This window comes from Palaemon carinicauda, chromosome 27 (assembly GCF_036898095.1).
Source record: "Palaemon carinicauda isolate YSFRI2023 chromosome 27, ASM3689809v2, whole genome shotgun sequence".
Taxonomy (NCBI): Eukaryota; Metazoa; Arthropoda; class Malacostraca; order Decapoda; family Palaemonidae; genus Palaemon; species Palaemon carinicauda.
In genome coordinates this window covers 80,706,661-80,733,977 of record NC_090751.1, presented here as the reverse complement: position 1 = coordinate 80,733,977, position 27,317 = coordinate 80,706,661, and the positions used below count along the sequence as shown (strand labels likewise).

General features: G+C 36.3%; 1 protein-coding gene across 3 annotated transcripts; it reads left to right on the top strand.

The window, feature by feature from the left end:
* Positions 1-9,695: 9,695 nt before the first annotated feature.
* On the top strand, positions 9,696-13,819 carry LOC137620765 (uncharacterized). 3 transcript variants are annotated; one of them, XM_068351175.1, is made up of 4 exons: positions 9,696-10,196; positions 10,369-10,436; positions 10,563-10,653; positions 10,787-13,819. In XM_068351175.1, exon 4 carries the CDS (start codon positions 12,183-12,185, stop codon positions 13,497-13,499), a length of 1,317 nt encoding a protein of 438 aa, XP_068207276.1. In that variant the 5' UTR covers positions 9,696-10,196; positions 10,369-10,436; positions 10,563-10,653; positions 10,787-12,182; the 3' UTR covers positions 13,500-13,819. The 3 variants fall into 2 exon arrangements, with proteins under 3 accessions (XP_068207276.1, XP_068207275.1, XP_068207277.1); XM_068351174.1 differs by having other exon boundaries at positions 10,563-13,819.
* The last annotated feature ends 13,498 nt before the right edge of the window (positions 13,820-27,317 follow it).

The following is a 27,317-nucleotide window of genomic DNA, read 5'->3' as shown; positions in this document are numbered from 1 at the left end:
ATATATATATATATATATATATTTATATATATACATATCTATATATACATATATATATATATAATATATATATATATATATATATATATATATGTATATATATACATATATATATATATATATATATATATATATATATATATATATATATATATATATATATACTGTACATATACATATATATATATATATACTGTATATATATATATATATATATATATATATATATATATATATATATATATATATACAGAGAGAGAGAGAGAGAGAGAGAGAGAGAGAGAGAGAGATTTGAGATATCTGCGAATAAACGGAAATGAAATATGATAATAATACTCTCTCTCTCTCTCCTCTCTCTCTCTCTCCTCTCTCTCCTCTCTCTCTCTCTCTCTCTCTCTCTCTCTCTCTCTCTCTCTCTCTCTCTTTTACATCGGCCATTAAAATATGAAAAAATCCTATAAATGGAGTGAAAAAGAATGAAGAAAATTAGGAATGAAAAACCTTAGAATAGAACAAAATCGTCTTCAGCATAAAATTTCTCCTGTATTCCGCCTTTGAAGACATTTTGAAGACTTCTTCAAAGAGAGAGAGAGAGAGAGAGAGAGAGAGAGAGAGAGAGAGAGAGAGAGAGAGAGAGAGAGAGAGAGAGAGAGAGAAATTTGAAATCCCATATTCTTCCGACTATTTCTATAATTGTTAACACGAATACAAAGGAAATTTATACATTCTGGGAATGAATGAAGATGAAATAAGAACGCTTCCAGAACGGTCTTCAGAGGGTTAGATTTGCCTCAGAAGCGTCTTAGCTGATAAATGTTACGATTCGACAGAAAAAAAACTATGAATAAATCTTTCTTTTATGTTTTTTTAATTCCTTTCTGTATTTCTTTATCTTCTGGATTCTCGGTCGTTCTATTCGTTTATGTATGTATGTATGTATGTATGTATGTATGTATGTATAAGAAAGTTATTATACACTATTCTCTCTCTCTCTCTCTCTCTCTCTCTCCTCTCTCTCTCTCTCTCTCTCTCTCTCTCTCTCCTTCATACCTGAAGACCTTTGGACTCCAGTTGAAGCCATATGAGAATTTGCTGTATTCTCTCTCTCTCTCTCTCTCTCTCTCTCTCTCTCTCTCTCTCTCTCTCTCTCTCTCTCTCTCTCTGTCCTCAATTTGCTTTTTTTTTTTTAATAATGCTAAATTCAGGAAAGGTTATGATAATCATAAATATGGTTTCCCAAGTTTTCAAAGCATTCGGCGTGAATTTTGATATGGAAGCAATGAAGAAAGCGGTAAGAATCCTTCTTAACGGAGGATGGCAATGGCGATCAGCTCTGCAGGATTACAGGACCCAAAACAGGATGTGGCGGCGTCTGCATTCTGCCCTTGGGTACATCGGTTTATCGAACCTGGTTAGGTACGAGGAACCGAACCTGTCACCCTGCGACAGAACTCTGGTGGGCCTGGCGAGGGACATTGTCGGCGGCGAAGCAGCGGAGAAGGGTGAGATTTTCCGTTTGGTCGACCAACATGTCCTTTGGCCGAAGATGGCCTTGCTCTTGGGCACAGCTGCCTTTGGCACTGCTGCCGTCGGAGCATTTTTCTTTTTCAGGTACCTATGTGGAAGAAACGGAAAAGGAGGAGAGACTGTGAGAGATGAAGAGCTTTGCAGAATCTTCTCAAGGAAATCGAAGGAGAAACTACACAGGAAGATGGTGAATTTCTTCCAGCTGAAGGAGTGTTCCAAGAAGAGCTGGAAGATGGTGAATTTCTTCCAGCTGAAGGAGTGTTCCAAGAAGAGCTGGAAGATGGTGAATTTCTTCCAGCTGAAGGAGTGTTCCAAGAAGAGCTGGAAGAAGGTGAATTTCTTCCAGCTGAAGGAGTGTTCCAAGAAGAGCTGGAAGATGGTGAATTTCTTCCAGCTGAAGAAACTTTCCAGGATGAACTGGAGAATGAAATCGATCTTCCTGCTGGAGAAGTAGTCCCGGATGAACTGGAAGATGAAATCGATCTTCCAGTGAAAGAACAAGAAAAAGAGCCGGGTCTTCCTCAAAGAGGAGAAGAGGAGGATGTAGAAAAAGAGAAGGAGGAGAAAGAGGAAGAAGAAAAAGTTCCTACACTTGAAGAACATCAGTCTGAAGACGATTCAAAGACACAGAGAAGTGATAAAAAGCTCTCAAATAAAAAGAGGAGAAAAAGAAAGCTCTCAAAGGAAGAGACCAGTAATGATGAAGTGTCTAAGGAAGAGACCAGTAACGGTGAAGTCACTAAGGAAGAGATGAATAACAGAGAGGTATCAAAGAAAGGGAAGAATAATAAAAAGCTCTCAAAGAGAGAGAGGAGGAAAAGAGAGCGCTCAAAGGCAGAAAGAAGAAATAGAAATCTGTCAAAGGAGTGGAGCAGTAATGAAGAGCTCTCAGAGGAAGAGGAGAGATTTGGTTCTGAGGACATCATGGAGGTCAAAGAGCATCTAATACTATAAGGATGGCACCTCAAAATAGAGGTCAAAGAACATCTAATACTGGAAGGATATCACCTCAAAATAGAAGTCAAAGAGCATCTAATGCTGGAAGGATGGCACCTCAAAATAGAGGTCAAAGAACATCTAATGCTAGAAGGATGGCACCTCAAAATGGAGGTCAAAGAGCATCTAATGCTGGAAGGATGGCACCTGAAAATGGAGGTCAAAGAACATCTAATGCTGGAAGGATGGCACCTGAAAATGGAGGTCAAAGAACATCTAATGCTGGAAGGATGGCACCTCAAAATAGAGGTCAAAGAACATCTAATGCTGGAAGGATGGCACCTCAAAATAGAGATCAAAGAGCATCTAATGCTGGAAGGATGGCATCTCAAAATAGAGGTCAAAGAGCATCTAATGCTGGAAGGATGGCACCTCAAAATAGAGGTCAAAGAGCAACTAATGCCAGAAGGATGGCACCTCAAAATAGAGGTCAAAGAGCAACTAATGCTGGAAGGATGGCACCTCAAAATAGAAGTCAAAGAGCAACTAATGCTGGAAGGATGGCACCTCAAAATAGAGGTCAAAGAGCATCTAATGCTGGAAGGATGGCACCTCAAAATAGAGGTCAAAGAGCATCTAATGCTGGAAGGATGGCACCTCAAAATAGAGGTCAAAGAGCATCTAATGCTGGAAGGATGGCACCTCAAAATAGAGGTCAAAGAACATCTAATGCTAGAAGGATGGCACCTGAAAATAGAGGTCAAAGAGCATCTAATGCCAGATGGATGGCACCTGAAAATAGAGGTCTAAGAGCATCTAATGCTAGATGGATGCCACCTGAAAATAGAGGTCAAAGAGCATCTAATGATAGAAGGATGGCACCTGAAAATAGAGGTCAAAGAGCATCTAATGCCAGAAGGATGGCACCTGAAAATAGAGGTCAAAGAGCATCTAATGCCAGAAGGATGGCACCTCAAAATAGGGGTCAAAGAGCATTTAATGCCAGAAGGATGGCACCTCAAAATAGGGGTCAAAGAGCATCTAAGGCCAGAAGGATGGCACCTGAAAATAGGGGTCAAATAGCATCTAAGGCCAGAAGGATGGCCCCTGAAAATAGAGGTCAAAGAGCATCTAAGGCCACAAGGATGGCCCCTGAAAATAGGGGTCAAAGAGCATCTAATGCCAGAAGGATGGTATCTGAAAATAGGGGTCGAAGAGCATCTAATGCCAGAAGGAGGGCACCTGAAAATAGGAGTCAAAGAGCATCTAATGCCAGAAGGATGGCACCTCAAAATAGGGGTCAAAGAGCATCTAATGCCAAAAGGAGGGCACCTGAAAATAGGGGTCAAAGAGCATCTAATGCCAGAAGGATGGCACCTGAAAGTAGAGGTCAAAGAGCATCTAATGCCAGAAGGATGGCACCTGAAAGTAGAGGTCAAAGAGCATCTAATGCCAGAAGGATGGCACCTGAAAGTAGAGGTCAAAGAGCATCTAATGCCAGAAGGATGGCACCTGAAAATAGAGGTCAAAGAACATCTAATGCCAGAAGGATGGCACCTCAAAATAGAGGTCAAAGAACATCTAATGCTAGAAGGATAGCACCTCAAAATAGAGGTCAAAGAACATTAATGCTAGAAGGATGGCACCTCAAAATAGAGGTCAAAGAACATCTAATGCCAGAAGGATGGCACCTCAAAATAGAGGTCAAAGAACATCTAATGGCCATTCAGTGCCCTGGAGCAGTTAAGGAAACCCCGCAGGTAAGTATTAAGTTTAAAGGTCACTCGTGAATGGAAGAGGCAAGGGATAGTAATAGTACCCTAGAGATTGACAATATAATACCTATGATCATCGCAAACTAGGACCAGGAGGGCCAGGCAATGGCTGCTGATTATTCAGCAGGTAGACCTATAGGCTCCCTCAAATCCCCCAGCCTTAGCTCGTATGAATGGTGAGGTTGTGGACACTACTAGAGGCTATCAAGCTTGATGGATTTCGAACCCCATTTCAGCATATCGCCAGACAGGGATGTTTTCAGTAGGTTACCAGAATCCAAGTTATAGGATTGTACTGAACACATTATTCCTAATATGATCATCTTTCGTAGCTCTTTGTAAACAAAGGTTGTGGTGGTCTTATTGGTAACGTCCCTGACTGGTGAATGCCAGACTGGGGTTCAAGTCCTGCTCAAACTTGTTAGTTCGTATGGTCGCTGTAACCTCACCATCCTTGTGAACTAGGGATGGGGTGTTTGAGGGAGCCTATAGGTCTACTTGCTGAGTCATCAGCAGCCATTTCCTGGCCCTCCTTGGTCCTAGCTTGGGTGGAGAGGGGGTTTGGGCGCTAATCATATGTAAATATGGGTCAGTCTCTAGGGCATTGTCCTGCTTGAGAGGGCAATGTCACTGTCCCTTGCCTCTGCCATTCATGTGCAGCCTTTGAACCAATAAATGATTAAGGATAGTAATATTGATGATGCTTTCTTGTAAACATCTAGAAAAACCATTTGTTCTAACCTTGAACAGTTATGTCAACGTAGCAATAAAACTATTAATTGATCTACATTGGCTACCAGTCAAGGCAAGAAGTATTTATAAGATATGTCTTATGACTTACCAAGCATTACAATTTAGAAAAAAAGCATAGTTTGAAGGCTTCAATTCGTTAAATTCGCTGGAAATCTCAACAGTTTGAAGCTAAATTACAACTGGAAAAGGAATAATTCCATACATTACACAAGGTAAAAGACACATTTTAATACCGTCTGAAAAAACTGGAAAACGCCAATTCCAGTGAAATAGAATAATAAGATTCACTTACGAAGCCAAAACGATTTTTTCCCTGGGAGTGCTGGCCAGCAAATTGCGAACTTTTAACTCTCAGACTAAGTTACCCACCCGGATGGGAAAATGGTATTGGTGGGGGAGGGGGTTAAGGATCCATTATCATTTTCAAACCCATTTTAAACTAGAAAAGCACAGAGAGTGCAGACCTCCACCACGGCATCGTATTTCTCGAAACCAGCTCGACTTTCCCAGAATCAATTTAAACCGTATGAGTATGTTTTGGTCGACCTTTTGCTTGACCTTAACCTTTGACCCAAGACTTTCAAAATTGAATCACTTCCACTTTTCAACATAACAATTAAGCCCTGAAAATTTCACTACTCTATGAGTAAAATTGTGGCCAGGGAGTTGTCGACAAATAAAGCGGAAAAACCGGGGGGAAAACATAACCTACTCCCATCTTCGTTGGCGGAGGTAATAAGACAAAGATAACAGTTCAGCATAACAATTTAATTGATTTGAAAAAATATAGTCTTTTAATTGATCACTCCTATATTAATTAATTTACTCTGGATGCCTATTATAGCAAGAATTTTGTTTAACAATTATGCAAAATAACCCATTAAGTTATCAGAACCGGACGTCCAAAATATCTAAGAGATTGTTACATATTGTGCAGCCAGCGTTTGACACAAGAATAGTTACAGATGGTTTCAAATGACTGGAATCAAGTTACACGTCAACAGTGCTAGGTTCTAGACTCTACAGCTTTCAAATTTGCGGTCCCAAGACCATACAAGAAGCTCCCACTAGACATTCGAAAGACTGAAGATATTATCAAGTCTTTCAATAGGAAACTAAAGACTATTTTCAAAGTGCTTCGATGATATGGACAATCAAAGAGCAATACGCAGTGTGAAAAGCTGAATGTCTTGGAATGGATACCATGAAATGAATTACGAAAAGTCAGGGAGAAAGAAGGGTTCCCCTAAAGTATAGGCCCAAGAAAGCAGACCTTGAAAGTGAGAGTAAACTATACGAGAGGCCATTTACATTCGCCAGTAAGTGCTAGACTTCTAACCAGACTCTGGACAGAAAAAAAAAAAAAAAAAAAAAAAAACTATTATAAACAAGAGTAATCCCAGATTTCTGACCTCTACCAAAGGTTAATGGAGTCACACATGGTCTAAGATCTATCTGTGGTGGAAATTTCGTCAAAATCTGTCAATTTGTTTTGAAGTTATCTTTAAAATAGCGAAAAATGGAAATCCGGATCTAGTATCCGGATCCGGATCCGGAAATATCTCCAAAATTTAATAGGGTCATCCATGACCTAAGATCTATTTGTGGTGAAAATTTTGTCAAAATTCGTCGAGTAGTTTTGACGTAATCCTGTCCACACACAGACAAAAAAATAAACAGACTCGATTCTCCACCTTGGCTGAGGTAAAAAGACACTCCATGACTGTTTTAGAAAAACCCAGGATTATTACAATATGAAAAACACATCTAAGATCACTAACGTCACCTGGAAACACAAACATGATTTAACATAGAGACGTACTTTAGATTTTGGTTCCTAAAGAGTAATTGCACAGATGTGGAACCAATGCTGAAGTACAAACAGTTTAAAGGATTAAAGGCCGCTCATGATTGGCAGAGGCAAGGACAACGCACTAGACACTGACCATATATACATATGATTAGCGCCCAAGCCCCTCTCTCCATCCAGGCTGGGACCAGGGAGGGCCAAGCAATGGCTGCTGATGACTCAGTAGATAGACCTATAGGCTCCCCCAAACCCCCCTTCCTTAGCTCACATGGATGTTGAGGTTGCAGCGACCAAAGGAATTAGAAAGTTTGAATGGGACTCGATCCCCAGTCTGGCAATCAACAGGCACGGATGTTACATTGGCAAATGGTATTATTCAGTTCATTTGTACGCCAAGTTAGATTAAGATTATAATCATTATAACATCTGGTCTAAGTTTTTCTGGGCTAAAACTCTACAGAACCACTGGTCCTGTATGACCACCCTTAACAAAGTCCAAATTATTCATGTTGTTGATGATTACCTTCGCCAACGAAGTTGAAAGGATGTTATGTTTTATGACCTGCTTGTGTGCGTGTTTGTTTGTGAACAGCTTTCTGGCCACAATTTTAATTGTAGAGTAATGAAACTTGCATGGATTAACTCTTATGTAAAAGGCTGGGAACGATTAGATTTTGGTAGGTCAAGGTCAAAGCTCAAGGTCAAGCAAAATGTTCAATTCACGTAATCAGCCACAAGTTTGGATATCGTTGTCACAGAGGCACCAAAACTGGTTCATATTTGAGTGTATGAAAATCCACGGCAATTAATAAATGTTAAGGTTAAAGGTCAAGGTCAATGTCCAGCAAAAGGTCGAGTAATAACCTGCCGGCCGGAGGTCTGCGCTCTACTGAGTGCCCCTAGTTGTAGATCAATTAAAACAACAAATTTCCTTACATAGAAAATATCTTTATATAGTATTGGAAACATTCTTATAAACGCTACCATTTACCTCGACCACAAAATGACAAAAAAATATAATAGGTTAAGGAGGAATTAAAGTACACACAAAGTTAAAGTTACGCCTTCGATCCAAATTGCTTAGGTCACAAAATATTGAAAGACAATATTGAAGGCTCGTGCAGCCACGTAGATACTTTTAATAACCACTATTATTTCATCAAAATGATATTGTCGCAGGATATTTCCACATGAAACATTAGTAACAAAATTAATTCGTGCTAAACGAATTCAACTTTTACTTTTAAACTAAACGAACTGTTAAGTGTGTTTAAAAACTTATTTAAAAACTAGAGAGGAACTCAGTAGAGCGCAGACGTCCGCCACGGCAGCTTATTTCTCGATCTTTTGCTCAACCTTGACCCTGACTTTTGACCTACGACTTAAAAAATGGAAATCACTTCCACGTCTTGACATGTAAATTAATCCCTGAAAGTTTCACTACTCAATGAGTATAATTGTGGTCAGGAAATGGTTCATAAACACTCACACACACACACACACACAAACAGGGGCGAAATATAACCTCCTCCCAGGCCGACTTCTTAACGAAGAACAAATATGCAGAAAACCATTTTGTTCGACTAGTCGAAAAAAGACGAAGGACACCACCACCCACTTGCGGTAAGTTTAGCCAATAATTAACAAGTGAGGCGTTTACACCTGTCTGCTAATGGAATATGAAGAAATAATATTGCAATTTGATACGAAACAAATAATTTCAATGAAAGAATTCACAAGAATATTTTCTGAAAAAAGAAAATGTTAAAAAACACCTTGTTTTGTCTAATGTTTTTTTCACGGCAATTTCCTGCTTCACTTTAAACTGAATTTTAATATCTTGTTGGCATAGAGTCCCTAAGTATCTAATCTAAGCCTCTTATTCCACTAAACACTTGTTTAATTGCATGAACTAACATAAGGACGACTTAAATTAATCTAAACTTACAACTAATATGTTTCTGTGAATACAATCTACTGATCCTATACACCTCCATATGTTTCAAATAATGATATGATTACTACCTTCAAATAATAATGAGAGAGAGAGAGAGAGAGAGAGAGAGAGAGAGAGAGAGAGAGAATGCCGTCAAGGTGGGTACCAATCAAAACCGAATGAAACTACAAAAACACTCAAGTGCAGGCCTCCGCCAAGGTAGCTTATTTCTGTAGACCTTTTGCTCGACCTTGACCTTTTGACCTAGGACTTTCCAAAATGGAATCACTTCCACGTCTCAACATAACAATTATTCCCTGAAAGTTTCACTAGTCTATGAGTAAAATTCTGGCCAGGAAGTCGTTCACAAACAGACAAACGGGGGCGAAAACATAACCTTCTCCCACCTTCGTTGGTGGAAGTAAAAAGGGTATTTTTAATCTACTTCTACGCAAAGACAGGACCAAGTGAGAACCTGCGCTGGGTTGGCTTTGTCGAAGGACTGAAGTGCCCTTGTAAAAATATGGCCTTGAATTTAGGAATATTTAAAAATCTTGTAATTTTACAGACTATGGAACTCCCCGCTGCTGACATAGTATATTTCATTTTATTACCTCTGCCTACGAAGTTGGAAGGAGGTTATGTTTTACCACCTCTGTGTGTGAGTGTGTAATTTGTTTGTGTGTGTGTTTAATTATGAACACCCCTCTGGACACAATTTTAATCGTTGAGTAATGAAACTTACAGGGATTAACTGTTATGTAAAAAGCTGGAAATGATTAAATTTTGGTAGGTCAAACTCAAAGGTCACAGTCAAGCAAAATGTCCAATTCAAGTTATCAGCCATAAATTTGGACATCGTTGTTACAGACTTCAAACTTGGTTCATATTTCAGTGTATGAAAATTCATGCCAATGAATAGTGTTAAAATCAAAGGCTAAGGTCAAGTAAACGGAAATTAGTATTTCTTACGTTTGTTTATTAGTATATTTATATATGTATTTATTGAAGTAAGGAGGACTTTTCTCTTAAACTATTAAAATAACTAGTTAAATTACATTTATATGCTTGGTACCATCTAAGTCCTGCTTGCTTACTACGAGCTAAGTAATTAGCTAACAAGCCTGCTAATCACGCCATTTTCTCTTTACTTGGGAGGTTCATGGATATACCCAAGTCAGTGTGGCCTAGCAAACCATACCGTCCATATCTTCACTGGCAGTAGTTGGGCACGAAGATTTGAGCTGCTAGATTCGTGCTACAAGATTTTTATCATTGAATTTGTGCTGTGCTGCTATTTTACCGTACCATGTTTGGGTTGAGAGATTTAAGTGTTTCCGCATTGACGAAGTTATTCAACATGAACTAACTTCCCTTAATTTGGACTCTGAGCTTCCTTCGGCATGAAACTTTAAACTTCGAGGGCATTCGACTAGTCTCATAGCTTGCATGGATAAAGGTGAGAACCAAGCATTGTTAGGGGTTTCGTAATGTTTAATGGTAATCATTATCCGTTGCCTTAAGCCTTCAAAGCACCAATATTAAAATAAATTCCTTCCTCTCTGATAGATATATATATATGTTGTGTACTATTAAACTAATTTTGATACTTTTACAATACTTTCGCTTAGGTATAATTGGTGAAGCTAGGTCGTCCTGGGTTATCATCCTGCGTTCATCTTTCTTATTTATATTATTGGTAAGACTTTATATTAGATTTAATTCGAAGGGTGAATGTTATAGTGAATACATTATATAAAATTATATTGCTTATATGTATAGCTTCAGGACAGTGTTTGATGTCGGAATGAATTTCATTTTTCAGGATATCATTTATCCATATGTTTAATTGAAGTGGCTTAGTCCGAGGATAAATTCCCTGTTTCTTACATTGGCGAGCACTTCCAACATTATCGGTAATGGCTTATTAGGTTTATATAGATCATATATGCAATTTACGATTTATTCATATACTTTGTTCAAATTGAATTTATATAATTTCCTTTCTTTTATTATATTTTGATATATTCCTTTTTGTTGTTTATACAGGTGAGGTTGGAAAAGCTGAAAGTAGTTTGGAAATTACCCCTAGATATAACCACCTTCAAGCATTCGGAATAGACCATTTATAGCATTTTTAAATTTCTGAAATGTTTATAATAAATTTGGTGAATTGTTTTGAAGAGTTTTTCTAACTACCATTGTAGAATGTTCAAATTTCAGCTTATGGCGCCCAACGTGGGGCTTTGATGGAGACAGCTGAATTTGCCGGAGTAAAATTCTTGTGTTTGAGGGTTGCTCAGAGTCCAATAATCAATTTTCTTTTCTAGCTCGTTATATTTTGTTAATTATGAATAAGTTACAGGTATTTGTAGGTCAGCGGAAGACTATTAGGAAAAAGGTCACTGAATGTTTTAATAATGTTAATAATTATGATTCCTTTAATCCTTCTGAGCGTTTGTCTGAGAGAGCTATTCTCTTACATTATAAGGAAAAGTTGTCTGATCTCGATAGTAAGATTCTAGCCGAGAAATTTTTTGATAGAGAAACTGTAGTTGAGGCTGATTTAGAAACTGAATTAAATTCATGTCAAGATTATTTGGATAAAATAGAAAGGTTATTGCCCTTGCTGGATGTTTCTGCAAATCCTTGTTCTAATGTAACTGATACTGCTAGAAGCTTGCTTAAGCAGCCCACAGCTCCTCTTCCAAAATTTAGTAGTAGAGAAGGGGAAGATTTTTTAAGGTTCATAACCGAGTTTGAAAACACAACCAGTGCATTTAGTTATCCAGATAGGGATTTGTTGCTTTTACTAAAACAGCAAATAGATGGTAGGGCTAAGTATTTGTTGTATAGCTTAGAAGCTGACAAGCAATCTTATAAAGATGCCAAGGAGTTGTTAGTTTCAGCTTTTGCTTCTAAAGAAGCTAGAATAAATTCTACCATACAGAAATTGTTGAATCTTAAGCTTGGAGAGAAGGATGATCCTTTCATATTTATCTCAAATCTGAGAACTATTTGTGAGGCTGTTAGGACGTTAAAAATTGATGCTAATGAGTTTACAAGGTTTTTTGCTTGGCGTGGAATTAATGATAATTTCAAGAGTCACTTGGTTCAAATCACCACGAAAACTCACCCCTCTTTGGATGATATTCTCGATAATTTTTTTAATGCTAGTGAGAGGTACGAAAGTACTAAAGGTAAAACTCCTCAAGAGATTAAGTTTAGAAATAAGTTCAGAAATACTCCTGTTAAAGACAGTACTGATAGTTTGGCCATTAAAACTAAAGTAATGTAAAGTAAATCTTCTGTACCAAACTGTCTCCTTTGTAGTAGAAGTGATAGTAAGGAAACTAATCATTATGTTAATAAATGTCAGAAATTCTCTACTCCTGCAGAAAAAGTTCACATAATTGAGTCTTTCGGAGGTTGTGTAAAATGTGGAATGTTAAACCATATGTCTAGCGAGTGTAGGTTTAGGTTTAAAAAGCGTTGCATAAATTGTAATGGTTATCACATGAGTTACCTTTGTGTGTCAGAATCTGCAAGGGATGGATCATCTCGGACTAATAAACTTAATTCTAATGCCAAACAGGAGGCTAGCAGTGGAGTTGCTGTAACACACCAGTACTCGACGAATTCCATATTGCCCACATTTACTTTTTCTCTTGAGGGCAATGATAGTGTCTATAGGGGTTTGAAGGACAGCGGTTCTCAGAGTACATTTGTGTCTGCTAGATTAGCAAATTCATGTAAGTTTAAAATTGTTCACTCAAACATTGAGCTCACTGTCAAGGGTTTTAATGAGAGTAAAAGGTACTGTACTAAAGTTATTAAGATGCCTCTTAGGATTGGAGATTCAGTGGAGCATATTTTGGCAATTGTGGTTCCGGAGATAAGCATTAATTTGGAGTTACCCTTTCTTGGTGAACTTGTTGAAGCTGTGCACAGTAAAGGGTTAGTTCTTGCTGATAAATTGTTGAATAGTAATTTGAGGAAAATTGATAATGTGCATCTTTTGCTGGGCACAGATTCTTTCAGTTGCTTAACGGGAAACGAGATAGTGATTGGTAATGCGAGTCCCTCTGTGTACATTGAATCTAAGGTAGGAATAATGCTCACTGGTAATATTGAAGCTTTGCTTGCCAATTTCAGAGGTACAGATGGGGGATTGGGAGCTTGTTTATCAGTAAGTAAGGAAGCTAATTGTTCTAATATCCATGTTTATAGCAATTCATTTTTTCTTAGCAATAATGTTGATATTTTGGAAGAGAATTGCCTATCAGGGTTTACTACTAATACATTTTTTTCAGTCCTTAATGATAAGGGTGATATTTTGGAGGGACAATTGCAGCGTGCCACTGATCAAATTCTCGAATCTGAGTGCAAATATTTCTTGAATTATGATCAAACGAATTATTGTGAAACTAATACAGACCTTGACGAAAAGTTAACTGAATTTACTTTAAAACAGATTAGTAGAAGATCTGACGGAAGGATAGAAGTTCCTTTGTCATGGAATACCAAAGTGTCTCATTTACTTTCTAAAAATGAAGTGTTATCTAAGCTCATACTTAGGTCAAACCTTAAGAAGCTCAGGAAGAATGAAGGTCATTTACAATTAGTTGATCAAACTTTTAAAGAGCAGATTAAGTTGGGTATCATTGAGCCAATATATGATTTAGAGGTTTACAAGGCTGAACATCCCTACTTCTCTTTTTTGCCTCATATGCCTATTTTTAAGCTAGACAGAGTCGACTAAATGTAGGGTAGTGTTTTTGTCTAATCTCAAGGAATCTTCTAAAAGCACATCTTTATCACATAACCAGTGTATGTTTTCAGGACCTATTTTGAATCAGAAATTATCATCTTTCCTTAATTTACGGTTTGATAATTATTTGTTAGTTTTTGATTTGCAGAAGGCGTTTAATATGCTTGCTTTAAGTGAAGCTGACCAAGCTAGATTACTGTTTTATTGGTACAAGAATGTTAGTAAGGGAGATTTTTCCTTGGTTGCATTTAAGAATGTTAGGCTTCCGTTTGGATTAAGATGCAGCCCATTTTTACTTATGATATCTCTGTATTACATATTAGCTGCACAAGCATCTGACCAGTCAATGTTGTCTGAATTGAAGCATTCAATATATTCACTTATATATATGGATAATGGAGCTGTCACTTTCAATGATTCAGAGAGTTTACATTGGGCTTATAAACAGATTCCATGTATTTTTGAGCCATACAATTTTAAGGTTCAACAGATTGTCACTAATGATAGGGATTTACAGGATGTAATTGATGCAGAGAATAGAGTAGTCACTCCTGAAATAAATAAACTGTTCGGTCTAACATGGGATAGGTACTCTGATGAGATATTTACAAAGCCCATTAATCTAAATGCTGAAGCTAAGACTAAAAGGTCCATATTGCAAACTATTGCTTCCCAGTTCGATATCTTTGGATTTAATATGCCATTATTTAACAGGTGTAGATTATTTATGCATAAATTACAGTGTCGAAAGAAACTTGGATGGGATCAAATACTATCTCAGGAGTTGCAGAAGGAATGGCAAAATATTTCAAAGCAGTGTAACAGAGCAGCACCTTTACGTATTTCTAGATCTGTTGGTCCTCGTAATGGTGAATATAGTATTTTAGTGTTTACAGATGCCAGTCGTGATATATATGGATGTGTCCTTTATTTGCTTCATAATGAGTCTAATAAGCTTAGCTTCGTTCATGCCAAAAATAGGCTAGTTAATAAACAGCTAGATGGCAAGTCGATACCAGCCCTTGAGTTAAATGCAATAAGTTTAGGAGTAGAATGTGCTATGGAAATTTTCAATGACTTATCTGGGTCACATTGCATGAAGCCTCTACAGATTGTGAATATAACTTTATATACAGATTTCATTTGTGCTTTACATTGGCTTAATGCATCTTCATCTAAACTAGATAAAATGAATAAACACACAACATTTGTTCGCAACAGGATTCATAATATTCAGAGAAAGTGTGAAATGTTTCCTGTCACTTTTAAATTTGTTTCTGGTAAGGCAAATCCTGCAGATTTGGTGACAAGATGTGTGTCGTATAATCAGCTCATGAATTCAAATTATTTTTCAGGACCTAGTTTGGATGAAGCCAATATTCCAGAGCTATCAGTCACAATACCAGCATTTGAAATTGGTGAAGAGAGCAATTGTTCCCATGGTCTTTCTGTGCTTTTGTCCAGTGCGGAGCCTCTCATTGATATTAACAGGTTTTCCAGTTTTAGGAGACTAGTGCTAGTATATCGGAGAGTTTTGATGTGTGTCCAGAAATGGAAAGTTAGAGCAGGGTTGAAGTGTGATAATGACGATTTTAGTACTCCCTACTTTGTTCAAGCCCTTAATTTATTGATATCTTTTGAGCAGAAGAAATATTTTTCTGAAGTTTTTGAATATTTCAGTCAAGTTAATGTGCCTATTAAAGACATTCCTTCTAATGTGACAAAGTTTAACATATTTTTTGATGAGCAAGGTTTGCTTAGAGTAAGAAGTAAATTTAAGAAGTGGTATTTAAACAAAGATAACAAGTTTCCCATTCTACTGCCTAATGATAGTTATCTCACAAGACTTATTATAATGAATGCTCATGATAAATTACTTCATTCTGGTAGTTATGCCGTATTGACCGAATTAAGAAGAAATTATTTCATACCCAAACATTTTTCTACTGTTAAGAAAGCTTTGAAGCAGTGTGTTCATTGCCGTCGGTTCAATAGTCGTAGCATTAAACTTAATCAGAATTCCTATAGAGATTTCCGTTGTAATCCACCTAATGTACCTTTTGCCAATATATTTATAGATTATCTTGGTCCATTTTCAGTTAAAGTTAGTGCTGGGACACATAAAGTATGGTTATTATGTTTGACTTGTACTTGGTCTAGAGCAATTAATATGAAGATAGTTAAAAGTTTAAATGTAAGTGAATTTTTAAGAGCTTTTCAGATGCATTGTTTGGAGTATGGGATCCCTCAGTTGTGCATTAGTGATCAGAGATCGCAGCTTGTAGCCGGAGCTAATATTATTACATCGTTTATCAGGGATCCAGAAACTTTACTTTATTTTGAAGAAAATAATGTTGCCCCTCTTTCCTTTCAACAATATTCCAAAGGTGCTAGTCAGTTGGGATCTATGGTTGAGGTGTGCGTTAAAATGGTAAAAAGGTTAATTTTTGGAGCAATAAAGAATAACATTTTATCCTATTCGGATTTTGAATTTTTAGTATGTAATGTGATCCATCTCGCTAATAGACGTCCCATAGCTTTTAAGGAAGTTGTTAGAAATGATAGTAAAGATTCTCTTCCTGAACCAATCACCCCTGAACATTTGATCAGAGGGTATGAGCTGTCTTCTTTAAATTTGATTCCTGAATTGCAGAGCATTCCACAAGATCCAGATTTTGATTCCAGAGACATAGAGAGGAGTTACCAGGGGTTGTGCAAGGTTAAAGAAAATCTTAATAATATTTATCATAATGAGTTTTTAGGTAATTTATTATATCAAGCTATTGACCGAAAGGACAGGTATCGTCCGGTTAATCATGCATTGATAAAGCCAGGAGATGTAGTTCTTGTGAAGGAGGAACATACTAAAAGGAGTAATTATCCCCTAGGATTAGTTCGCGAAGTTGTAAGTAATGATTTGGGAGAGGTGACACAAGTAACTGTACTGAAAGGGAAAACTAGAAAGATTAGTAAGTTACATGCAAGTCAAATAATTCCTTTCCTTGAGATTAATACTACTGATGATGTAGTTTGTAATACTGATAATAAGAATGTTCCTGGTGCTGATAGAAAGAAAATTTCCTCGCGGCCTAAAAGAAAAGCTGCTACGGTAAGTGAGGAAAGAACAAGAAAAATGTTGCTCTAATTTCATATGTTCATTTACAGCGATGAAGATTTTTTACCTTTGAAAAATCTTCATCCTCTTCCGTGGACTAAACGGAAATTAGTATTTCTTACGTTTGTTTATTAGTATATTTATATATGTATTTATTGAAGTAAGGAGGACTTTTCTCTTAAACTATTAAAATAACTAGTTAAATTACATTTATATGCTTGGTACCATCTAAGTCCTGCTTGCTTACTACGAGCTAAGTAATTAGCTAACAAGCCTGCTAATCACGCCATTTTCTCTTTACTTGGGAGGTTCATGGATATACCCAAGTCAGTGTGGCCTAGCAAACCATACCGTCCATATCTTCACTGGCAGTAGTTGGGCACGAAGATTTGAGCTGCTAGATTCGTGCTACAAGATTTTTATCATTGAATTTGTGCTGTGCTGCTATTTTACTGTACCATGTTTGGGTTGAGAGATTTAAGTGTTTCCGCATTGACGAAGTTATTCAACATGAACTAACTTCCCTTAATTTGGACTCTGAGCTTCCTTCGGCATGAAACTTTAAACTTCGAGGGCATTCGACTAGTCTCATAGCTTGCATGGATAAAGGTGAGAACCAAGCATTGTTAGGGGTTTCGTAATGTTTAATGGTAATCATTATCCGTTGCCTTAAGCCTTCAAAGCACCAATATTAAAATAAATTCCTTCCTCTCTGATAGATATATATATATATTGTGTACTATTAAACTAATTTTGATACTTTTACAATACTTTCGCTTAGGTATAATTGGTGAAGCTAGGTCGTCCTGGGTTATCATCCTGCGTTCATCTTTCTTATTTATATTATTGGTAAGACTTTATATTAGATTTAATTCGAAGGGTGAATGTTATAGTGAATACATTATATAAAATTATATTGCTTATATGTATAGCTTCAGGACAGTGTTTGATGTCGGAATGAATTTCATTTTTCAGGATATCATTTATCCATATGTTTAATTGAAGTGGCTTAGTCCGAGGATAAATTCCCTGTTTCTTACATTGGCGAGCACTTCCAACATTATCGGTAATGGCTTATTAGGTTTATATAGATCATATATGCAATTTACGATTTATTCATATACTTTGTTCAAATTGAATTTATATAATTTCCTTTCTTTTATTATATTTTGATATATTCCTTTTTGTTGTTTATACAGGTGAGGTTGGAAAAGCTGAAAGTAGTTTGGAAATTACCCCTAGATATAACCACCTTCAAGCATTCGGAATAGACCATTTATAGCATTTTTAAATTTCTGAAATGTTTATAATAAATTTGGTGAATTGTTTTGAAGAGTTTTTCTAACTACCATTGTAGAATGTTCAAATTTCAGCTTATCAAGGTCGAGCAAAAGGTCGAGAAATAAGCTGCTGCAGCGGAGGTCTGCGCTCTACTGAGTGCCCCTCTGGTTGTGTTATAGCTTTACTCTGGGCTAAGAATATTGCAAAGTTGTTATTGACAACGTTGAAGGGACGCCAAAATCATACAGTTCTGACCTAAGCACAACTTCAGCGGGAGACCCACCAATGAAAGTATCAAGTTTGCTAACAAGATATTTAAATAACTGAAATGAGAGAGAGAGAGGAGGAGAGAGAGAGAGAGGAGAGAGAGAGAGAGAGAGAGAGAGAGAGAGAGAGAGAGAGAGAGAGAGAGAGAGAGAGAGAGAGAGAGAGAGAGAGAGAGAGTCCATCCGCGGAGACTCCATTTGCTTTTGGGTAGAACGATCTAGTTTAAACGTTTAAGAGTGTTTTTATGATTTTGTCTAACTTATTCTTGAACTCGTTAACCGTGTTACTGTTTACTACATCCACTGGAAGTCTATTCCATGTAGTTGTTATTTTATATGGAAAGAAATAGCCGCATTGAGCGGAGTTGTATCTTTTCAATCCCAGTGTGAATCCGTTACTTCAGGACTGATTTGTGCTAATCGTGAAGGGGTTATTGTAGTCTACATTTAGAGAGAGAGAGAGAGAGAGGGAGAGTTTTTGGAATAACTAGTGGGCGTGACTGATAATGCGAGCTGCCTAAACTAGGTTGTAGACACCAAGGAAAGAATTTAGAATGCATATCTTTGCGAATGTTGAATTTCTTTGGGCTACCGTTTAATGAGATTGTGGAAACAATATTTAAACCAAATAATTGTGTATAGCTTACTTATCAGGGACTGTGTGTATATGCTAAATACATTAGAATGTATACGATGAAATGATGACGTAGGTTCGATAGGACACAGGATTTCCCTTAGTGATAGGACCAAGAAAACATCCCTTCATGGGAGTAAAGCGAATTAGTCATATCTATGTACTCGTATTATCACCTTCGCCAACGAAGTAGGGAGGAGGGTATGTTTTCGCCCCAGGTTGTCTGTTTGTTTGTGAACAACTTCCGGGCCACAATTTTACTCATAGAATAATGAAACTTTCACGGATTAATTGTTATGTTGAGACGTGGAAGTAAATCCATTTTGAAACACTTAAGTCAAAAGTCAAGGTCAAAGTCGAGTAAAAGGTCCAGAGATAAGCTGCCATGGCGGAGGTCTGCGCTCTACTAAGAGCTCCCTAGTTATTATTATTATTATTATTATTATTATTATTATTATTATTATTAGCCAAGCTACAACCCTAGTAGGAAAAGCAGGATGCTATAAGCCCAAGGGCTCCAACAGGGAAAAATAGCCAAGTGAGGAAGGAAAACAAGGAAATAAACTACGAGAAGTGATGAATAATTAAAACAAAACATTTGAATAACAGTAATAACATTAAATAGATCGTTCACATATAAATTATAACAACTTCAAAAAAATGTCAGTGAAAAGGTTTAATTTGGTCTATTCATAAAATATTGAAGTATTTTGAAGTATTTGTTATATGTGTATGTTGAAGAACTCACTGACTGTATTTGCATATCAACAAATGAATTATTTTGTATGTATGTATGTATGTATACTCTATGTCAAAATAACTCATACACCAATCATATCAAATTCACGGTTCCTTCTTACGCTTTTGAAGGGCAAAATAGACCAAAACTAGAGGGGTACTCAGTAGAGCGCAGACCTATGCCAAGGCAGCTTATTTCTCGACCTTTTGCTCGGCCTTGGTCTTGACCTTTGACCTTGACATGTATTAATTGGCGTGGATTTTCGTGCACTCAAATATGAACCAAGTTTGAAGTCTCAGAGATAATGACGTCCAAACTTATGGCTGATTAGGTGAATTGGACATTTTGCTTGACTGTGGCCTTGACCTTTGACCTTGACCTTCCAAAATTTACTCATTTATAGGTTTTTACATTACAGTTAATCCATGCAAGTTTCATTGGTCTATGATTGAATTTGTGGCCCGGAAGTTGTCCCCCCCCCCCAAAAAAAAAAAAAACACACACACACAAACAGGGGAGAAAACATAACCTCCTTCCAACTTCGTTGGCCGAGGTAATTAAACCATCTTTTACGACATTTCATCACCACCAACAGTTTTCACAACCTTCAAAATGTGAGAAAATTCGCATTTTTTCTCCTGAACCAAATCAGAATATGTAACTGGAACTCAGTACCGTAATTTCTAAGTTGAATATCGACTTGATTTTACGAAAATACGGTCTTCTAATTTCATCAATGGCTTTAAAAAGGAATATAAGCCTAGAACCAGGCACTGATTGGCTAATGTCTCAGTTTCTTTCCTTACCAACAACTACGATTAAAAACTACGACTGTAATGCTCTCAAAAACAGATTTGGAACTTATCATGCGTTAAAAAAAAAAAAAAAAAAAAAAAAAAAAAAAAAATTGTTAAACGTCAAAATAAAAAAAAAATTGTCAAACGTCAAAATAAAATAAAAAAATAAAAAAAACCCGCCAATTTAAGTCTTTTGTAAGAAAATCGCTGCTTATTCAAATTTGTATGAGCTCAAAGACACAAAAATTCGCGAAAGCGTTAAAAAAAAAATTAACCTGAAAAGCATATGCTTTGACCCCCATTCCCTCCATTGTTTGCAAAAGGTTTAAAGGTCACTCATGAATGGCAGCGGTAAGGGACAGTGATATTGACCTATCAAGCAGGACAATGCCCTAGAGACTGACCTTATATACATAAGATCAGCGCCCAAGCCCCCTCTCCACCCAAGCTAGGACCAAGGAATGCCAGGCAATGGCTGCTGATGACTCAGCAGATAGACCTATAGGTTCCCCAAAACCCCCAATCGGTAGCTCACAAGAATGGTGAGGTTGCAACGACCAAAGGGACTAAAAGCTCGTTTACTCGGGGTTAGTTTACTCAGCAAAGCAAAGGGTTACTATCCTGGAAAGTTTATTGGCTATTAGTTATTGGCGCCAGTAAACTATCCCCCTGTAAGCCGGCCTTAACTAGTTTGAGCGGGACTCGAACCCCAGTCCGGGGAACACCAGTCAGGGACGTCACCGCATAGGCCAACCACGCCCTAGTTAAAAGCGCTTGTTTAAAAACCTGGACCTTCTTTTCCCAAGTCTATGGAATGAATCTTTTACTGGCGAAAAATACATCTCTCGACAAACCCTTAGAATTCTCCTAAATAAGATTTAACAATTCTATCAGAAATAATCATTACACACTTGCATTTTCTATAACTAATAAAAAATACATTAACTTTTCATAAATTCCTTTATAATACCACAAACATTAATAGAATATTAAAAGCCTACTTGTGTCTTGATTTTAGTGTGTCCTATTAAGATATATTCGTAAACCTATAACAATATTGAGTGTCATAGTAACTAGATATTATTATGAACTAACCTTACATACTGAAGCCAAATTTCAATTGATTATTAAAATTATCAAGCTAATTTTACATATTGAAGCCAAATTTTAATTGTTTTCATTAAATATTACTATAAACTAACCTTACATATTAAAACCAAATTTCATTTGTTGAATATTCACCTATAGAGAAAATTATTGCTAAATACTGATTGACATAAGGATATTTGAGTGCTGAAAATACATTTTCCCTCCCCCAAAACCAAAACAGATATTGATCATGTACCCAAGTTTTATGTCCTGAACAGCAGAAATCACCGATTTGTGACAAATTCCCCAAGATTGGGGCCCTTGGTCGAAGATTGACTTTGGCCAATCAGAGACTCCACTATACTCTGTATTTTTAATGATGTTCTTGTCTTTTGGCAAGGAAATGTTGACTTATTTCACTGACAGACTATTTAAAAGGTTAAAGGTTTGTGGTTTCAGATTCATGAGAATAGATACTCGCCAGAACGTCAGTCGGGCAAGTCCAGCCCCACAAGTGTGGTGCTCAACCACAGCAGTGACTTCTCCAGTAAACATCTTAAATTTATTAGTCCCGGTCTGGGATCCATCTGTCGCCATGTATAAACAAGTTTCAATATCTAATAGACACTAGTGAAACAAAGTAACTAAAATACAAAGACCTATTATAATTGAATCTAAAAGTCTTACGTTACAAGAGAAGTATTGAAATCTACGCAACCAACCAGTCAGTACTGATGCCACATGCTTGCGTTACATTAAAGGAGCCGAAATCCTTTAATGTGTACCACCGCCAGGTTTCCACGTGCAGACGTCCCCAGCCAGGATACACTGAAGGACATCTAGACTTACAGAATACAAGATTCTATAATAAATGAGATGCAAACTTGTTCTTAAATCGACTTCGTGTCTCCTGGGGGACCACCATTAACGACTGGGTTTTTTATTAACAAAATTTCCTAGCTTTTTAAAAGTCTCTGTAATACCCTCTTACCTGTTCAGGTGAATCACACCATCTGCAAAAGAGAAAAATACATAATTAGTATCAAATATGAAACTGAGTATGATCAGCAAATTTTCAATGGACAATATCCCACCTAACATAACTAATAATGATTCAAGTTTTTAAGGAAAATCAATTATTTTCTGGTTTTCTGAGTTACGCTAAGGTAAATTTAATAATTGATAATGACTAAAGGATATAATTCTCCAAATATTTGAGATTGAAACTTTCTACGTGACATAAAATCTAGCGAATCCTACTTTGTGTACAAGATTTTTGTGTGGCATGAGACCACATAAGCGTTCTGAAAGTTAACATTGTTAAGTAATTAGGTAAGTAGACAAGTAACCAATTAAGTAAGTTTGTATGTAACCAATGAAGTAAGTAAATAAGTAACCAATTAAGTTTTTGAGTAACCAATTAAGTATGTAAGTAATCAATTAAGTAATAAGACTGGCAATATGAACCCGTCGTAGTATCGTAAGAAATACAAAAATAATAAGGGCCAACACCGTTTAAGAAATTGATCTAATTTGGCAGTCAGTTCATCGAGATGTAATTTCTAATGATCATTCACTTTTCAAGATCATTTAACAAAATGAAAAATTGAAGCGATGTATAACAGAGGGTCAACAAACAGTCAATAAATCATATTATTATTATTATTATTATTATTATTATTATTATTATTATTATTATTATTATTATTATTATTGCTAAGCTACAACCCTAGTTGAAAAAGCAGGATTCTATAAGCCAAAGGACTCCAACAGGAAATTGGAACTGGGGGAATGAAGAAGGATATTTAGTACGTATTTAGGAAATTCATCTATCCAATAAATACGACGAAATTATCGTACTTGAGTGGATCTCGAATCCCAATTCAGCAGATCGAAAGGCTGGGAGGTTCTCCGAGAGAGAGAGAGAGAGGAAGAGAGAGAGAGAGAGAGAGAGAGAGAGAGAGAGAGAGATTTAAAATAAACTTTGCCTATTAAATAACGTACGTAAGTTTTAAACAAATTGGCTGGTGTCTACAGGATGTAGTTAGCCTGCTTTACGTTCTAATAAATCGACTAGTTAAATATGCGCAGATAACGAACCACAATATAATAGAAATAATTACACTAAACGAAAAAGAACTAATATACGAAAAAATAATATTTTGGACGGTGTTAGCTGTATATTAGTAAAAATGCCGTAACATTTTAAATGGTTGTTTACTGAAAACCCCATTCTTAAAATCTATGACAAGATATCTTCTACTCTATGTATGCATAAAGAAAACGTTGTGTGACACTTAAAACGTTAGAAACACCGGTAAGGCAAAATGGTTCAAACATTTGTAATATACGAGAATTGGTAAAATTGCACGAAAACTGGTAAAATAGCACGAGAATTTATACGTGCCAGATTTTTTACATTTCAAATGGTTAATCTCAGAACCCCTGCACCCTTCACACGCTTCACACGAAGACTTTACTAACTGACACGATGCACTGCACGGCATTTCTGAACCGGAAATCGTGCTTGTGTCGTGTAAGTGTCATTATAGCTTTCAGATATTGGTCCCAATACACCTGACTTTGCCCAATCATTCCTAAAGATCTCTCTCTCTCTCTCTCTCTCTCTCTCTCTCTCTCTCTCTCTCTCTCTCTCTCTCTCTCTCTCTCTAAGACCTGGGATTCATCTTCCAAATTTCTCAGAGATTCTAAAACTCAACTTCGTTTATAAGAAAGACTAATATCAAAATATTTAATTAAATTTGTACCAAATTCCACATACACAATACAGTTGAATGTTCAAATCACTAAGAAATTCTGTTACAATAAAAACACTGACGTAAAAATAACTAAAAATATTGAATTAATAACTAGGCAATTAAAAAGGCTTAAATCTCCAGTAACGAATTGCAAAATGCACAAAAATTTATGTATATAAATTATATGTGTAAAAAATTGTGATTCCTAACGATTTGGAAAGTCATTTTCTTTATGCATAAATATTTCTGGGAAACCCAACATACGATTAACTGAAATCTATGTAGTTTTGCTTATTTCTATATGCGAATTTTAAAGGTAATACTATTGTTATTCCTATTGCTATGAATAAAAAAAATCATAGGAAAATTCAGCAACGTAGGATTCATTAAGAACACAAACTAAAATTGGGTTTACCGAGCAAATGCTTTTCCTATACCCATGAATTACTGACAAGTTATATATATATATATATATATATATATATATATATATATATAAATATATATATATATATATATATATATATATATATATATATATATATATATATATATATATATATATATATAAATATATATATATATATATATATATATATATATAATATATAAATATATTTATATATATATATATATATATATATATATATATTTATATATATATATATATATATATATATATTATATATATATATATATATATATATATATATATATTTATATATATATATATATATATATATATATATATATATATATATACATATATACATATATACATATATATATATATATATATATATATATATGAATCCTAACTTATTTCGTCCTGAGAACCACCCCATTCCCTTTCGCAAATACGCGCGCGCGCACACACCGAGTAACAGCCCACCCCCATCAAAGAAACCACCCGAAGCCCTTTAATACGTAACAGCCGTTTACAGTTCATTGAACATTTAAGCGACTCATTACAGTAATTAAAAATCAAATAACCGTGCAATATGTATCAAAGTTTATTGGAGTTGGTACTGCATACTGTACATATATGTATACACATGCATATACGTACATGTATGTACTGCATTCATATATGCATATTCAAGTTTCCTTTGCCAATAGGTTGAAAGAATAAGTTCGACATATTTCAGCTTCCAATTCCGTCTTCGAGATTATACACAAATTAACTATCACAAGACAATTACATTCTTTAGGAGAGAGAGAGAGAGAGAGAGAGAGAGAGAGAGAGAGAGAGAGAGAGAGAGAGAGAGAGAGAGAGTTATTTCAATCTATTAAGCAAGAAATTCTAAACCTATCAACTACTTTACATTGAACGGCCACGTTCACAAGCCAAGCAAAGTAAATACAGAACAGCTAACGCAAAAGCGCTAGGATCAGTCAACGTTCATTTGAACCTTAAGGTCATATAAAGCTACCAATGATTGATATTATGGTCCATACCAGGCGTTGGGACCTTGAGGCCATTCACCACCCGAGTGCGTTTAGGGTCAAACACTTGTTATGGGTTCAGCAGTTATAGTAATGCTTGCAGTTCGCCGTGCAAGGTAACCTAGTCATTTGCTCTTTCGAAAGTAGAAGGTGACGTATGTGTCACGAGTGACCAAAGAGAGAGAGAGAGAGAGAGAGAGAGAGAGTGTGTGTGTGTGTGTGTGTGTAGGGCGTTTCTAATCCCAAAAACAATGTAGGAATCTCAAGTCCTACTAAAAGTGTGCGAGTAAATACGAAGTATCCACCTTCAGCGCGCGCGCGCGCACACACACACACTCCAGCTTCCCAGGCTTTCAAGAAGAAACTGAAAACTTCCTTGTTTTTTGAATGCTTCGATAATGTGGATTAGAAGATTACTGTGGAATACGCTGTGGTGATACTTGAAGTACCAAAGAATGTATACGACAAATGAATCTTCTATGTCCTGTAGGGCACAGGGTTCAATGTGTGATAGGACCAAGAAAATAACCCTCAAAGTAAAGTTAATTAAGTTACTATAAACACGAAGAAGAAATATATGGATATCAAAATAATTCTCATTTAAAAATTCTAACTGACGGTTTTCAATTTCCGATTAAATTTAAACAATGAATACACTTTAAGAAATGGGAAGTACTTGCTGTCCTTCTCAATATGACAACAACAACAACAAATGCTGTGTCGTTTCTAGTCCACTGCAGGACAAAGCCCTCAGACATATCATTATTTGTGTCTGGAGTTTGGCAAGTTTTCATCACCACGGCCAGTACGAATTGGTGATGGTGGTTAATTTAAATCTGATCACTCATAGCAAACCAACCTAGTATGGGTGGCCCTGACTAGTACAGCTTTACTGTTCACGGCGATACGCAAACTCTTTCACCACGTTAAGGTATCAACACACAGACTTATAGTAACATAAGACACACACAGTCTGGATACCTTAACGTGGTGAAAAGGTTTGCGTATCACCGTGATCAGCAAAGCTGTAATAGTAGGGCCACCCATACTAGGTTGGTTCGCTATGAGCGATCAGACTTAAATCTCCCACCATCACCAATCCGCTGTGACCAGCGTGGTGATGAAAATGTCCAAACTCGAGACATGAATAAAGACGCCTGAGGCCTTTGTCCTGCATTGGACTAGAAACAGCTTCATTTGCTTTGTCGCCGTTGTTGTTGTTTATATTCAATACTACACTACATGCAAGTATTAACTAAAAAATTATCATACACAAAATTATTCGTGTCCAGAAAAATTGGACAAAACCATTTTGGTCATTTTAACCGGGTCCCACTAACTAAAAAAGTCACTATACCATAGTTATAAACAGGACAACACGGTACGCCACTCTAAACCGTTAAATTCACGTAATTTAACTCCCGGGAAAAAAAAACAATTTAACTTCCATATATTAACCAAAAAATTTTTGTCTGTCGGCTGAATTAAGAACGATTTAACTAATGAAATTATTTTATTCAAATTGAATTTGATCAACGATGTTTAAGATATTATTTCGAGAAAAAAAATAGTTTAAAGTAAATTTGTGGACTTGATAAAGCTCGTGTTAAAAATATCTGTAATTATTTTCCTTAGAGAGAGAGAGAGAGAGAGAGAGAGAGAGAGAGAGAGAGAGAGAGAGAG